A 12,954-nucleotide genomic window follows, 5' to 3' on the forward strand; every position below is an offset into this window, starting at 1 on the left:
TTCCAAGATTACTTATAACAAAAGATAACTCTATAATGGAACATAGACAGTCCATTTATAGACAAATGTGTATGAAAAGAGAGAATTGTGTCACTCAATTGGAAACTTTCTGTCACAATCTCTTTAAACCTCCAATCTCTCAGCAGAACCACCATAGTATTGCTTCCCAGCAATCATCATCATCAAGATGTTCACTGTCATCTCAAAGAAAGTCACTTTCATATCGACCATGTTCGTGTTAGGATCTCCTCCACCAGTTGGAGCTGAGCGCGAACCTCATCTGTACGGATATGAACAACACATTTGAACTCTCAGAGTGGACAAGATTTCAAGAGTAGAAATCCGTCTTAGGTAGTGCCAATGTTGGCCATATGAAGCCCAAGAAAGAGTTGTATAATTGAAACCAAGATAATGTTTTCCAGCAAGCAACGTCGTTTTTGGTGAAACATTCCTCTTCAAGAGAAGGGGAAGAGCGAGCAGGACAGGACGCGATCCAAATCGGAGGTAAAGCAAAGGACCATGTTTTTCTGAGATGTTGGCTAATGTTTTATGAAGTGGTTTTTTCTTGAGTAGATATAGATGGTCTATTATGGGCAAAGAGATAAAGGGACTTGGTGGGAGATTTTTGAATTTTCTAAGGAAATGATTCTTTAGCAAGTAAAGGAAAGTGAAGATGAGTATGTAGTATGAAATTTCCATGGTTGGTGCAGATACTTCATACAGTAACTCTAAATAACAGAATCCTGAAATTTGTATACCTTCTTGAATGGGAATTTAGGCCTACTTAGGTAGGAATTGAATTTAAGATAATTAGGCTGATGATCTATGGAGTGCAGCTCTGGTGCAAGGTCTTAGTTTATAGTTATGTGGTTCTATCATAACATTTGACTTTATCATCTTTGGAGTTTGGACAGCAAGGTGCGACTTATCATTTAACGATTGTCATTGATGATACTTTACTGTAAATTTGACTTTTGTGCATCGATAGGCGATAGTGTATTGGAGTAAGAGTAACTTTTTAATACTATCAAATCTCTCTATAACAGCCTTGTTTGTCCCAATACTTTGGCTTCTATAACGAAATGTTGTTATAACGAACATATAATATAACATAACAGTTTCACATAAAACATGATTGTTACAGTGAAATGTTATTATATATAGAGTCTGTCTATGTTATCTCTTTCCTTTAATCTTCCATATATTTCCTCTTTGAACAATATTTGTAATCAAGTATTGCACATGATATCCTTTCTTGTGAAGTTACCTCTCTTATAATTTCTTCTGTTAACACTTACTACACAAAACTAAACGAAAACCCCGAAACAGAAATGAAATGTTAGTACTATTACTTAGCTAGCTACTAAATATTTGGGACTGTGACTTAGTATTTATTGTATTGTATTAGCAGCTAAAGAAAAGATTAGCGACAACAGGAACAGTTAGCAAGCTACTTGAAAATAGATGTTACTTTTGCCTTAAGTTTTTGTTTATTACACAAATGTAGCATTGCTTTTCTGTGTTTATTAATTATGTCTGAAAAGAAAAAGTGCAGGGGAGAATTGTGATTACAAATGAGCAAGAAGGTTATCGATATTTTGGCGTGGCCTACATTTTGCTAGCAACGGTATTCCCTTGGGCATAGTGAGTCCAGGTCCTTCAGTCATGTCTATCAGCTCTTCGCTTACTCTCTCCCATTCAAAGCACTGAATAAGTGATCCTAATGCCAAACCAGCCACATGCATTGCCAAATTCTCACCTGGACATCCTCTCCTGCCATATCCAAATGGCATTAGCCTGAATCCGTCTCGTTGACCTTTGAAATCGATAAACCTTTCCGGCTTGAACTCATTTGGCTTGTCCCACAATTTAGCATCATTTTGTATTGCCCACAAATTCACTAGCAACATTGTCCCACGGGGTACATGAAAACTTCCAACGATACACTCATCCGAGGACTCGTGTGGCACAAGTAATGGAGCAGCTGGGTACATTCGGAGAGTTTCATTTATGATTCCATGGAGATAAGGGAGTTGAGCAAGGTCTGAATCATCAAGTAATCTTGATGAGTCTCCGATGTGAGTGTCGATTTCATTTTGAGCTTTCTTTAGTGCCTCGGGATTGTTCAGAAGAAGTGATAATGCCCATTCCATTGTGATAGCTGTAGTATCAGTACCTGCTGTAAACATGACCATTCCCATGCCCCTTATCACTTCATCTGTGTAATAATCAGGCTCCGAATCTTGGAGGGATAAGAGAACATCAATCATGGTGTTATTCTTTTGCTCCCAATGAGATCCTTTTCGGCGGTTCTTGTGCTCTTCAATCAAATCTTGCATGAATTTATCCCTCTTCTCCTGCACTAACTTCACCTTATCCTCAAGTTTGTTTACTCCTATCCATTTAAGAAGCGGCACAAAATCTCCTATATTTGTTGCACCACTCACTTGGAGACTTTCTGTGACAATCTCTTTAAACCTTTTAGATGCCTCCAACTTCTCATCAGAATCACCATAGTATTGCTTCCCAGCAATCATCATCATCAAGTTGTTCAGTGTCATGTCAAATACAGCCGCTTTCATATCCACCACGTTTGTGTTAGGATCTTCACCAATGGTTTTTCCCCTTACAAGTCGTTGAAGCAGAGTGCGAACCTCATTTCTACGTATATCAGCAAACATTTGAACTCTCAGAGTGGACAAGATTTCATGAGTAGCAATCCTTCTTAAGTTGCGCCAATGTTGGCCATAGGATGCCCACAGAAGAGTGGTATAATTGTAACCAAGATGTTTTCCAGCAAGAAGCCTCGGACGGTTGGCAAAAACAACGTCGTTTTTGGTGAAACATTCCTCTGCAAGAGAAGGGGAGGAGACGAGCAGGACAGGACGCGATCCAAATCGGAGGTAAAGCAAAGGACCGTGTTTTTCTGAGATGTTGGCTAATGTTTTATGAATTGGTTTCTTGAATAGATGTAGATGACCTATAATGGGCAAAGAGATAAAGGGACTTGGTGGGAGATTTTGGAATTTTCTTAAGGAAATGGTTCTTTAGCAAGTAAAGGAAAGTGAAGATGAGGATGAGGATGAGGATGTAGAATGAAATTTCCATGGTTGGTGCAGGTACTTTTTACAGTAACTCTAAATAACAGAATTCTCGAATTTATATACTGGATAACTTCTTGAATGGGAATTTAGGCCTACTTAGGTAGGAATTGAATTTAAGATAAAATTTAGGCTGATGATTTATGGAGTGCAGCTCTGGTGCAACAAAGGTCTCAGTTTATAGTTATGTGTTCCTATCAGCATCATTTGACTTTATCATCTTTGGACAGCAAGGTGCCAGTACTTATCACTAAACGATTGTGGTTGATGATAATTTACTGCTAATTTAACGTGTTTGCATCGATAGGCGATAGCGTATTGGAGTAACTTTTTAATAGTACAGTCAAATGTCTCTATAGCAGCCTTGTTTAATTTGTCCCAATACTTTGGCTTCTATAACAAAGTGTTGTTATAAGAACATATAATATAACATAACGTGAAAGATCAGTTTCACATAGAACATAATTGTTATAGTGAAATGTTATTATAGAGTATGCCTATGCTGCCTCTCTTTACCTTAATCCTCCATATATTTCCCCTTTGAACTAATTAGTGGCTATGACGAAAGAAGTAATATATCCCGAAGCAAGCGTTTACTTTGATCTGGAGATTGATCATATACACATAGCCGTAAGCATGCACTTTGGCGTCTGCTGAACGCTCTTGTTCCTGGTAGAGATTGATGTGTTGGAAGAAAACCTTTACTCTTAGAGAATTCCAAATTATTAAACATTAGAAGGAAATGAGCGCAGAATGGATAGTAAGAATTCATAAAACTGACACAAATTCTCTAGACAAATGTAACGTCGTTTATTAGTTGTGTCTGAAAAGAGAAAGTACAGGGGAGAATTGTGATTACAAATGAGCAAGAAGGTTGTCGATATTTTGGCATGGCCTACATTTTGCTAGCAATGGTATAGCCTTCGGCATAGTGAGTCCAGGTCCTTCAGTTATGTCAACCAGCTCTTCACTTAGTTTATAGTTATGTGTTGCTGTCAACATTATTAGACTTTATCATCTTTGGACAGCAAGGTGCCAGTACTTATCATTAAACGATTGTGGTTGATGATAATTTACTGTTAATTAACTTTGCATTGTTAGGCGATAGTGTATTGGAGTAACTTCTTAATACTACAGTCAAATCTCTCTGTAACAGCTTTGTTTGTCCCAATATTTTGGCTTCTATAACGAAGGGTTGTTATCAAGAATATATAATATAATATAACATAACATCGAAGATCAGTTTCACATAAACATGATTGTTATAGTGAAATTTTATTGTAGAGTATGTCTATGTTATCTCTTTTTCCTTTTAATCTTCCATATATTTCCCCTTTGAACTAATTAGTGGCTACAACGAAAAAACTAATATATCTTAAAACAAGCATTTAGATGTGATCCATTTATGTAACAATAGGGGTATATATGAGCTAGTTATTAGCTCTAAATGGCAAGGTTGGGGCATATCAGACCCTTTCCGATGGAACAATATGGAGTTGTGTAAACTTTAAGTTGGGGCAAACTTGAAGTGGGGTTCAATAGTCTGCGAGGCTATTGAAAGTTAGGAATTAGAGTTTCTAGTATTACATTTCTTGTTGAGGCTCATTGTTTGGGAGAAATCTTACAGAGGTGCAGGTTGTGGTTTTTAACCCTTGTGAGCTGCGTGTTTTCCACGTAAAAATAACTGTGTAATTTTGTTAGGTTACCAGTGAAACACGTAACTTGATCTGTCTCATAGAAGAAATAGGAGTGTACAAATATCAGAAACATTAGAAGGAAATGAGAGCAGAATTGACAGTAAGAATTCATACAACTGACACAAATTATCTAGTCTCTTGTTTCTCATTCTTAAAGAGGAATTGAACAATTAGCAAGCTACTAGAAAATAGATGTTACTTTTGCCTTAGATTTTGTTTATTAGACAAATGTAGAATTACTGATCATGCCCTGCAAGTTGTGAACAATTAGCAGGCTACTTGAGACTAGATGTTACTTTGCCTATCTTTCTGTAGTATGTGTTAATAGACAAATATAACGTCGTTTATTAGTTGTGTCATAAAAGAGAAAGTGCAGGGGAGAATTGTGATTACAAATGAGCAAGAAGGTTGTCGATATTTTGGCGTGGCCTACATTTTGCTAGCAACAGTATTGCCTTCGGCATAGTGAGTCCAGGTCCTTCAGTCATGTCTACCAGCTCTTCGGTTACTCTCTCCCATTCAAAGCACTGAATAAGTGATCCTAATGCCAAACCAGCCACATGCATTGCCAAATTCTCACCTGGACATCCTCTCCTGCCATATCCAAATGGCATTAGCCTGAACCCGTCTCGTTGACCTTTGAAATCGATAAACCTTTCAGGCTTGAACTCATTTGGCTTGTTCCACAATTTTGCATCATTTTGTATTGCCCACACATTCACTAGCAACATTGTCCCACGGGGTACATGAAAACTTCCAACGATACACTCATCCGAGGACTCGTGTGGAACAAGTAATGGAGCAGCTGGGTACATTCGGAGAGTTTCATTAATGATTCCATGGAGATAAGGGAGTTGAGCAAGGTCTGAATCATCAAGTAATCTTGATGAGTCTCCGATGTGAGTGTCGATTTCATTTTGAGCTTTCTTTAGTGCCTCGGGATTGTTCAGAAGAAGTGATAATGCCCATTCCATTGTGATAGCTGTAGTATCAGTACCTGCTGTAAACATGACCATTCCCATGCCCCTTATCACTTCATCTGTGTAATAATCAGGCTCCGAATCTTGGAGGGATAAGAGAACATCAATCATGGTGTTATTCTTTTGCTCCCAATGAGATCCTTTTCGGCGGTTCTTGTGCTCTTCAATCAAATCTTGCATGAATTTATCCCTCTTCTCCTGCACTAACTTCACCTTATCCTCAAGTTTGTTTACTCCTATCCATTTAAGAAGCGGCACAAAATCTCCTATATTTGTTGCACCACTCACTTGGAGACTTTCTGTGACAATCTCTTTAAACCTTTTAGATGCCTCCAACTTCTCATCAGAATCACCATAGTATTGCTTCCCAGCAATCATCATCCTCAAGTTGTTCAGTGTCATCTCAAATACAGCCGCTTTCATATCCACCACGTTTGTGTTAGGATCTCCACCAATGGTTTTTCCCCTTACAAGTCGTTGAAGCAGAGTGCGAACCTCATTTCTACGTATATCAGCAAACATTTGAACTCTCAGAGTGGACAAGATTTCATGAGTAGCAATCCTTCTTAAGTTGCGCCAATGTTGGCCATAGGATGCCCACAGAAGAGTGGTATAATTGTAACCAAGATGTTTTCCAGCAAGAAGCCTCGGACGGTTGGCAAAAACAACGTCGTTTTTGGTGAAACATTCCTCTGCAAGAGAAGGGGAGGAGACGAGCAGGACAGGACGCGATCCAAATCGGAGGTAAAGCAAAGGACCGTGTTTTTCTGAGATGTTGGCTAATGTTTTATGAATTGGTTTCTTGAATAGATGTAGATGACCTATAATGGGCAAAGAGATAAAGGGACTTGGTGGGAGATTTTGGAATTTTCTAAGGAAATGGTTCTTTAGCAAGTAAAGGAAAGTGAAGATGAGGATGAGGATGAGGATGTAGAATGAAATTTCCATAGTTGGTGCAGGTACTTTTTACAGTAACTCTAAATAACAGAATTCTCAAATTTATATACTGGATAACTTCTTGAATGGGAATTTAGGCCTACTTAGGTAGGAATTGAATTTAAGATAAAATTTAGGCTGATGATTTATGGAGTGCAGCTCTGGTGCAACAAGGTCTTAGTTTATAGTTATGTGTTTCTATCAGCATCATTTGACTTTATCATCTTTGGACAGCAAGGTGCCAGATATCATTAAGCGATTGTGGTTGATGATAATTTACTGCTAATTTCACGTTTTTGCATCGATAGGCGATAGCGTATTGGAGTAACTTTTTAATAGTACAGTCAAATGTCTCTATAGCTGCCTTGTTTATCCCAATACTTTGGCTTCTATGGTGAAGTGTTGTTATAATATAGCATAACGATCAGTTTCACATAGAACATGATTGTTATAGTGAAATGTTATTATAGAGTATGCCTATGCTGTCTCTTTTTCCTTTAATCCTCCATATATTTCCCTTTTGAAACTAATTAGTGGCTACGACGAAAGAAGTAATATATCCAGAAGCAAGTTTTTACTTTGATCTGGAGATTGATCATATACGCATAGCCGTAAGCATGCACTTTGGCGTATGCTGAACGTTCTTGTTCCTGGTAGAGATTGATGTGTTGGAACTTAGAAGAGAACCTTTACTCTTAGAGAATTCCAAATTAGCTCCACCTTCTCTCACTTCCTTCCTCCTCATAAATCACGTTTTCATCTTCAACTATTAAAACTGAATCTTGATAATCAACACTATATGTAGAGTATTGTTACTATTGTTACATTATAATCATGTATCTGGTATAGAGTTCTTCCTTTTCGTGTATTTAAGATACTAGTTTCTAAACACGTGCTTTGCACGTGTATCCCATGCATCGATACAAATTTTTTAAAGTAATATAAGAAACACTAATATTGGTAAATAGTAAGTTACACAAAATTTCATTTGAAACATACAAGCTCAGACAAGATTGTAAATACAGTTTGAGTTTGTCAAATAACATAACTAAATTTAGCTAGACAATTAAGCATGATGTGTACATATACCACAAGCCAATAAAAATGTGATGCATGTGTTTGCAACAAATTTTAAACATATGGAAAATAAATAAACCACACAAATAAAATCTGAAGAAACATAATTTTATTCATCAAGATAGCAGGTACAATTCTGTTCCTCCCTTGATTCTTCTCTCTTAAGATTTATCCATGATACGAGGGCTGTTAGTAGCGTATTTCTCGAACTAGGATGATTTAGATTTGACCTCTATATGAATACTTTATCAATTTGCGGAATATTCGAGATCTTGATCTTTAAAATTACCCAAGAGTTTTATGGAATATTTTGAGATGTCTTTTAAAGGGAATTTAGTACCCTTTATATAGGCATAAACTAGGGTTTAGGGTTGAGTAGCCACCAAGAATTCTAATTGAAACTGAACACACCTTCCAAAGTCCCAATTTGAATTGAACACGTCTTGTACAGTCCGCAAAATTTCAATGTCTACAGCATGTATAAAAGAGAAATAGAAAATTGCAAACCACAACAAAGACATATTTGAATAGAAAAATTTAAATATTTTAGTATGTCAATACTCATGAATCCTGATTGAAGCTATGCAACGTCATTACAATTTAAAGGCTTGATGGCAGCTCTCTTTCTCGATCGACTCATGTAAAAAAAATAGATTGAACCTTTACTCGCATAAATTTTTCTACTTCAAAGGCATCAAATTTGTAACACTTTTTATATTCAAATAGGTATATAAAACTTTATTTGCAAAACAGAATAAGTGATCAACTTTAGTTAAGAGTACTGCTACAAAGAAGGAAATAAAAAAACTTGTTTTCATCTTCTCTATAGTTCAAAGTTTGCACATCTCGTGATGCTAAATTCTCAGGCTCGTTGCACTGCAAAAATTAGTGCATCCAAAAGAATAAGAAAAATAAAAGTGGCTTCATACTGAAACACAATATTGTACTTTTATTTATAAAATCATGTTATGGCCAAACAAACTCGGCAATATTTATAAAATTGAAATATAAAATATCTACAATAATTAATTAAAACTTCAATTACAATATGGATCATCTCTATGAACTGAATGAGGGAAACAAAGAAAAAGAGTATAAAAGATTCATATATTCTTACCATGAAATTTGATCAATAAATAAAATTAATGCAATTGTCATAACATTTCTACAGTATGAGCTTGGCAAAAAACAACATTTATTCAAGAAACGATATAGAATTGTCTAGAAAGGGAAAAATATATATATCAAGCTCTGTAAAATTTAAGAAGTAATAGTAAGCCAAATTTAAATAAACACTACAAGAAATAGGAAACTTACCTTTTTCAATTTTCTATTGGCCTTTTTACATTTTAAAATTGTGTAGTCTTGAAGGAAACACTACAAGAAGTAGGAAACTTACCTTTTTGAATTTTCTGTTGGCCTTTTTACATTTTAAAATTGGAGTTAATATCTTAAAAGGTCACTCAACTTATAGAATTTATCAAGCAAAATCATTGAACTTTATTTTATATCAATAAAATCACTCAATTTATGCATTTGTATCAATAAAATCACTCAACATATGCATTTGTATCAATAAAATCAATCATCTAAGTTGAGCAAAATTAAAAATTATTTTTAAAAGTGATTTTAATAAGAAGAAACTTTTGGGTTTTCAAAATTATGAATGTAAGCAGCTAGACTACGTTTTTTACTTTAAAAAATCACCTTTTAAATGAATGTAGCATATAATTTATGTTGAATTTGTTGCAAGTCTTTTTGAATTCTTCAATGGTTTGGAGCAGTAAAACACCACTTATGGAGAATGGAGAGACATTCTTAAAATGTCTTTTAAAACACCTTTTTATTTTTAGTATTTAATATAATATGATATGATATAATTATTATTCAATAATTATTTATTAAAGTGTTCCACAAATATATTTATAGAAAAAACATTAAAAACTAAACAAAATAGAAGTTCAATACTCACTTTTTTTTTTGGAAAATACCCACCAATGTGATGCATTCTGAAATTCGCTGTAAACAGAGCATAATTTTTTTAAAAACAAATGCTCACAACTTTCTGAAAATAGAAAAATAAAAACTCGTAGACAAAAGTAGAAAATTAAAGTTGAGTTTTGTGACCTTCGTCGTGAATTTGTTTTGAGTATTAGTGTATATTTGTTTATTGTAATATAATATCATAAGACTATAAGAGTATTTGTTTAACTAATTAAGTTTGTCCATAATTTTTTTAATGTTTTTAAAATTTTATTTATTGTGGAGTTTATGTTTACATGTTATAAAAAATAATTTAATGAAAAATTTAGTTGAGTGATTTTATTGATAGAAATACACAAATTGAGTGATTTTATTGATACAAAACAAAGTTTAATGACTTCACTAGATAAATTCTCTAAGTTGAGTGACCTTTTAAGATATTTACTCTTAAAATTGTGTAGTCTTGGAGGAGTAGTTCTCTCAATTTTGGAAGAGAACATGTTCCTTTTTAGCAGTGACTATAAAGACTGAATGTGTGCTGAAAAGAGTATCTTTATTAATGAAGGCAGCAGGGTATTAAATAGAGTTACAGGGAAAATAATAAGACTCCTAAACGAACTGAACTAAAGTAATCTAAATAAATAATAACTGCTGAATTAGTAATGCAATCCTAATACAACTAAGCTACTGAGTGATGTCCTAACGCCAGATGTTCTAATACGCCCCCTCAAGTTAGGCGATGAGTCACCAAGCCTAACTTGAACAAATTAGACTCAAAAGAAGATTTAGGAAGTGCCTTGGTGAGAGTGTCAGCAATTTGATCAGCGCCATGGACATGAATAACACGAACCCTTTTGATGTCAACATAGTGGCGAACAAAGTGAAAGTCCACAGCAGCATGCTTCACACGGCTATGGAGAACAGGATTCTTGCTCAAGAATGTGGCTCCAAGATTGTCACAATAAATTGTGGGTAGCTTATGTACTGGAAAGTGCAACTCATTTAGGAGATTGGTGACCCATAAGGTTTCAGAAAGTGCATTAGCTACAGCCCTGTATTCAGACTCAGTGGAGGAGCGTGAGACAATATTTTGCTTCTTTGAGGACCAACTAATCGGATTGTGACCAAGAAATAAGATGTAACCAGATGTAGAAACTCTGTCAACAATGTCCCCACCCAATCTGCATCAGAGTACACATGTAGATTGAATTCATCAATAGGAGTAACGCGTAGGCCGAGTTGAATGGTACCACGTAGGTATCGAAGAACACGTTTTACAGCCTTCCAGTGAAGGTCTGATGGTGCTTTCATGAATTGAGAAAGCTTGTTGACTGCATAGGCTATGTCAGGTCTAGTGAAGGATAGATATTGAAGCCTACCCAAGACTCGGCGATAACGTGTAGCATCAGTCAAGTGAGTTCCATCAGATAAGGTGAGTAACTCAGATGCACTCATTGGCGTGTTAACACTCTTGCAGTCGGTCATTAGCTCATCATTTAAGATTTCATTCACATAATTTGCTTGGGTGAGAATTAAACCGTTAGAGTTGTGTATCACTTCAACACCAAGAAAATAGTGAAGATTACCTAAATCTTTAATAGAGAACTTAGAAGCAAGGGAAGTGACAACCTGATTGACACTTAAAGTATTGCTCCCAGTGATAATAATATCATCGACATAGACGAGGACAAACAATGTATCACCTACACCATATCTGATTAGTAGTGAGGCATCAGATTTTCTCTTAACAAAGCCTATGGATGAAAGATATCCTGTGAGGGCATTAACCACGCCCGAGGAGCCTGTTTCAAGCCATAGATCGCCTTTCGCAGCCGACATAAATGCATTGGTTTGTCATCACTAGTAAACCCCAGAGGTTGAGCCATGTACACTTACTCGTCCAGGTTGCCTTGGAGGAAGGCATTATTGACATCCAACTGGCGAAGATGCCAGTTATGACGAAGTGCCACAGAGAGGACGATGCGAATTGTGGTGGGCTTGACGACTGGGCTGAATGTGGCATGAAAATCAATGCCCGGCCTTTGAGTAAAGCCTTTTGCAACCAGGCGTGCTTTGTATCTGTCGATGGACCCATCAGAATTTCTCTTGATCCTGAAAAGCCACTTGCAGGATACAATGTTTTTGGTCGGGTTCAGGAGGAACAAGTTCCCAAGTCTGATTTTTAATTAAAGCATCAAATTCATGTTTCATTACATAGCGCCACTCGGGGTGCTTTTGTGCTTGTTTGACAGTAGTGGGTATGACAGTGGGGTTCAATTTGGCTAGGTAATCAAAAATCTGTTTGGGTTTGGTGATATTGTTTTGGGATCGAGTGACAGCACAGGTAGGAGGAGACGGACATTGAGGCGGTGAAGGAGCGAGTTCCAACTCTAGAATAGGACAGGTTGGTTGAGGAGCCATGGGTGTTGGTGGGATGGTGTTCCTACGTTGATAGACACGGAGAGGAGACAAACTGCTTTGTGTGTTGGTTGGGATCTGCATTTGTGAGTTTGTAGGGAGGTGTGGTAATTCTAAACGTTGGGCAGTAGATATAGGAGGGGGGTTCTGGGAATTGGGAATTATTGAAGATGAGGAAGATAAAAATTTACCTGGAGAGAGAGGAGTTGTAAGAGGTGAATCTGTTGCGTCCGCTGCTGATGCATTGTCGGATACGGACTGTGAGTTTGAGTTGTCGTCGGACTGGGCTGGAGATGAAGCAGACGGTGATGGGAAAGCTGGAATTGTGCTTGCTGCTATTTCTAATGAAGTTGGCAGATCAGTAACTATGGGAAGTGTTGGTGTGGGGTTCGACGAACTTGGCATTGTTGTTTTTGCCCATTCTAGGTGAGCTGATTTAATGGTAGTATTGGCGAACAATGTCTTAAATGGAAATACATCCTCAACAAATCGCATATCTCGGGATAAATACACCTTTGCAGAAATTGGGTCAAAACACTGGTGACAGTGATGGGATAATGAGAAACCAAGATAGACACATGGGGTAGATTTTGATTCAAGTTTATTTTTGGAGTATGGTTTGAGCCATGGATAGCATAAACAACCAAAAATCCGTAGGGAGTTATAATCAGGTGATTTTCGAAGTAATCTTTGGAATGGGGATTGGTTATCTAGGTGAGACGTTGGAAGACAATTGATGAGGTAGACAGTGTGATGGCATGC

The 12,954-nt window shown here is 36.6% G+C and overlaps 2 protein-coding genes and 1 pseudogene across 2 annotated transcripts; all 3 read right to left on the minus strand.

Annotated features, from left to right (window-relative positions):
• Positions 1–1,481: 1,481 nt before the first annotated feature.
• Positions 1,482–3,108, minus strand: LOC102582823 (isoflavone 2'-hydroxylase-like; annotated as a pseudogene).
• A 1,946-nt stretch (positions 3,109–5,054) lies between these two features.
• On the minus strand, positions 5,055–6,732 carry LOC102583161 (isoflavone 2'-hydroxylase-like). Its single transcript, XM_006342659.2, has one exon. The coding sequence runs from the start codon at positions 6,724–6,726 to the stop codon at positions 5,188–5,190; it is 1,539 nt and encodes a 512-aa protein (XP_006342721.1). The 5' UTR covers positions 6,727–6,732; the 3' UTR covers positions 5,055–5,187.
• A 3,769-nt stretch (positions 6,733–10,501) lies between these two features.
• Positions 10,502–11,613, minus strand: LOC107059759 (uncharacterized mitochondrial protein AtMg00810-like). The gene is made up of 2 exons (XM_015306665.1): positions 10,931–11,613; positions 10,502–10,883 (listed from the first exon to the last, which is right to left on the minus strand). Exons 1-2 carry the CDS (start codon positions 11,611–11,613, stop codon positions 10,502–10,504), a joined length of 1,065 nt encoding a protein of 354 aa, XP_015162151.1.
• Between the last annotated feature and the right edge of the window lie 1,341 nt (positions 11,614–12,954).

The sequence above is a fragment of the Solanum tuberosum genome, unplaced genomic scaffold (assembly GCF_000226075.1).
Source record: "Solanum tuberosum cultivar DM 1-3 516 R44 unplaced genomic scaffold, SolTub_3.0 scf00034, whole genome shotgun sequence".
Taxonomy (NCBI): Eukaryota; Viridiplantae; Streptophyta; class Magnoliopsida; order Solanales; family Solanaceae; genus Solanum; species Solanum tuberosum.

Bases quoted from the DNA above. Each gene is read 5' to 3' on its own strand.
- LOC102583161 (XM_006342659.2), bottom strand. From the start codon at position 6,726: ATGGAAATTTCATTCTACATCCTCATCCTCATCCTCATCTTCACTTTC.
- LOC107059759 (XM_015306665.1), bottom strand. From the start codon at position 11,613: ATGTCGGCTGCGAAAGGCGATCTATGGCTTGAAACAGGCTCCTCGGGC. The intron at 10,884-10,930 runs GTTTCTACATCT...CAATCCGATTAG, and splicing joins GTGGGGACATTGTTGACAGA to TTGGTCCTCAAAGAAGCAAA.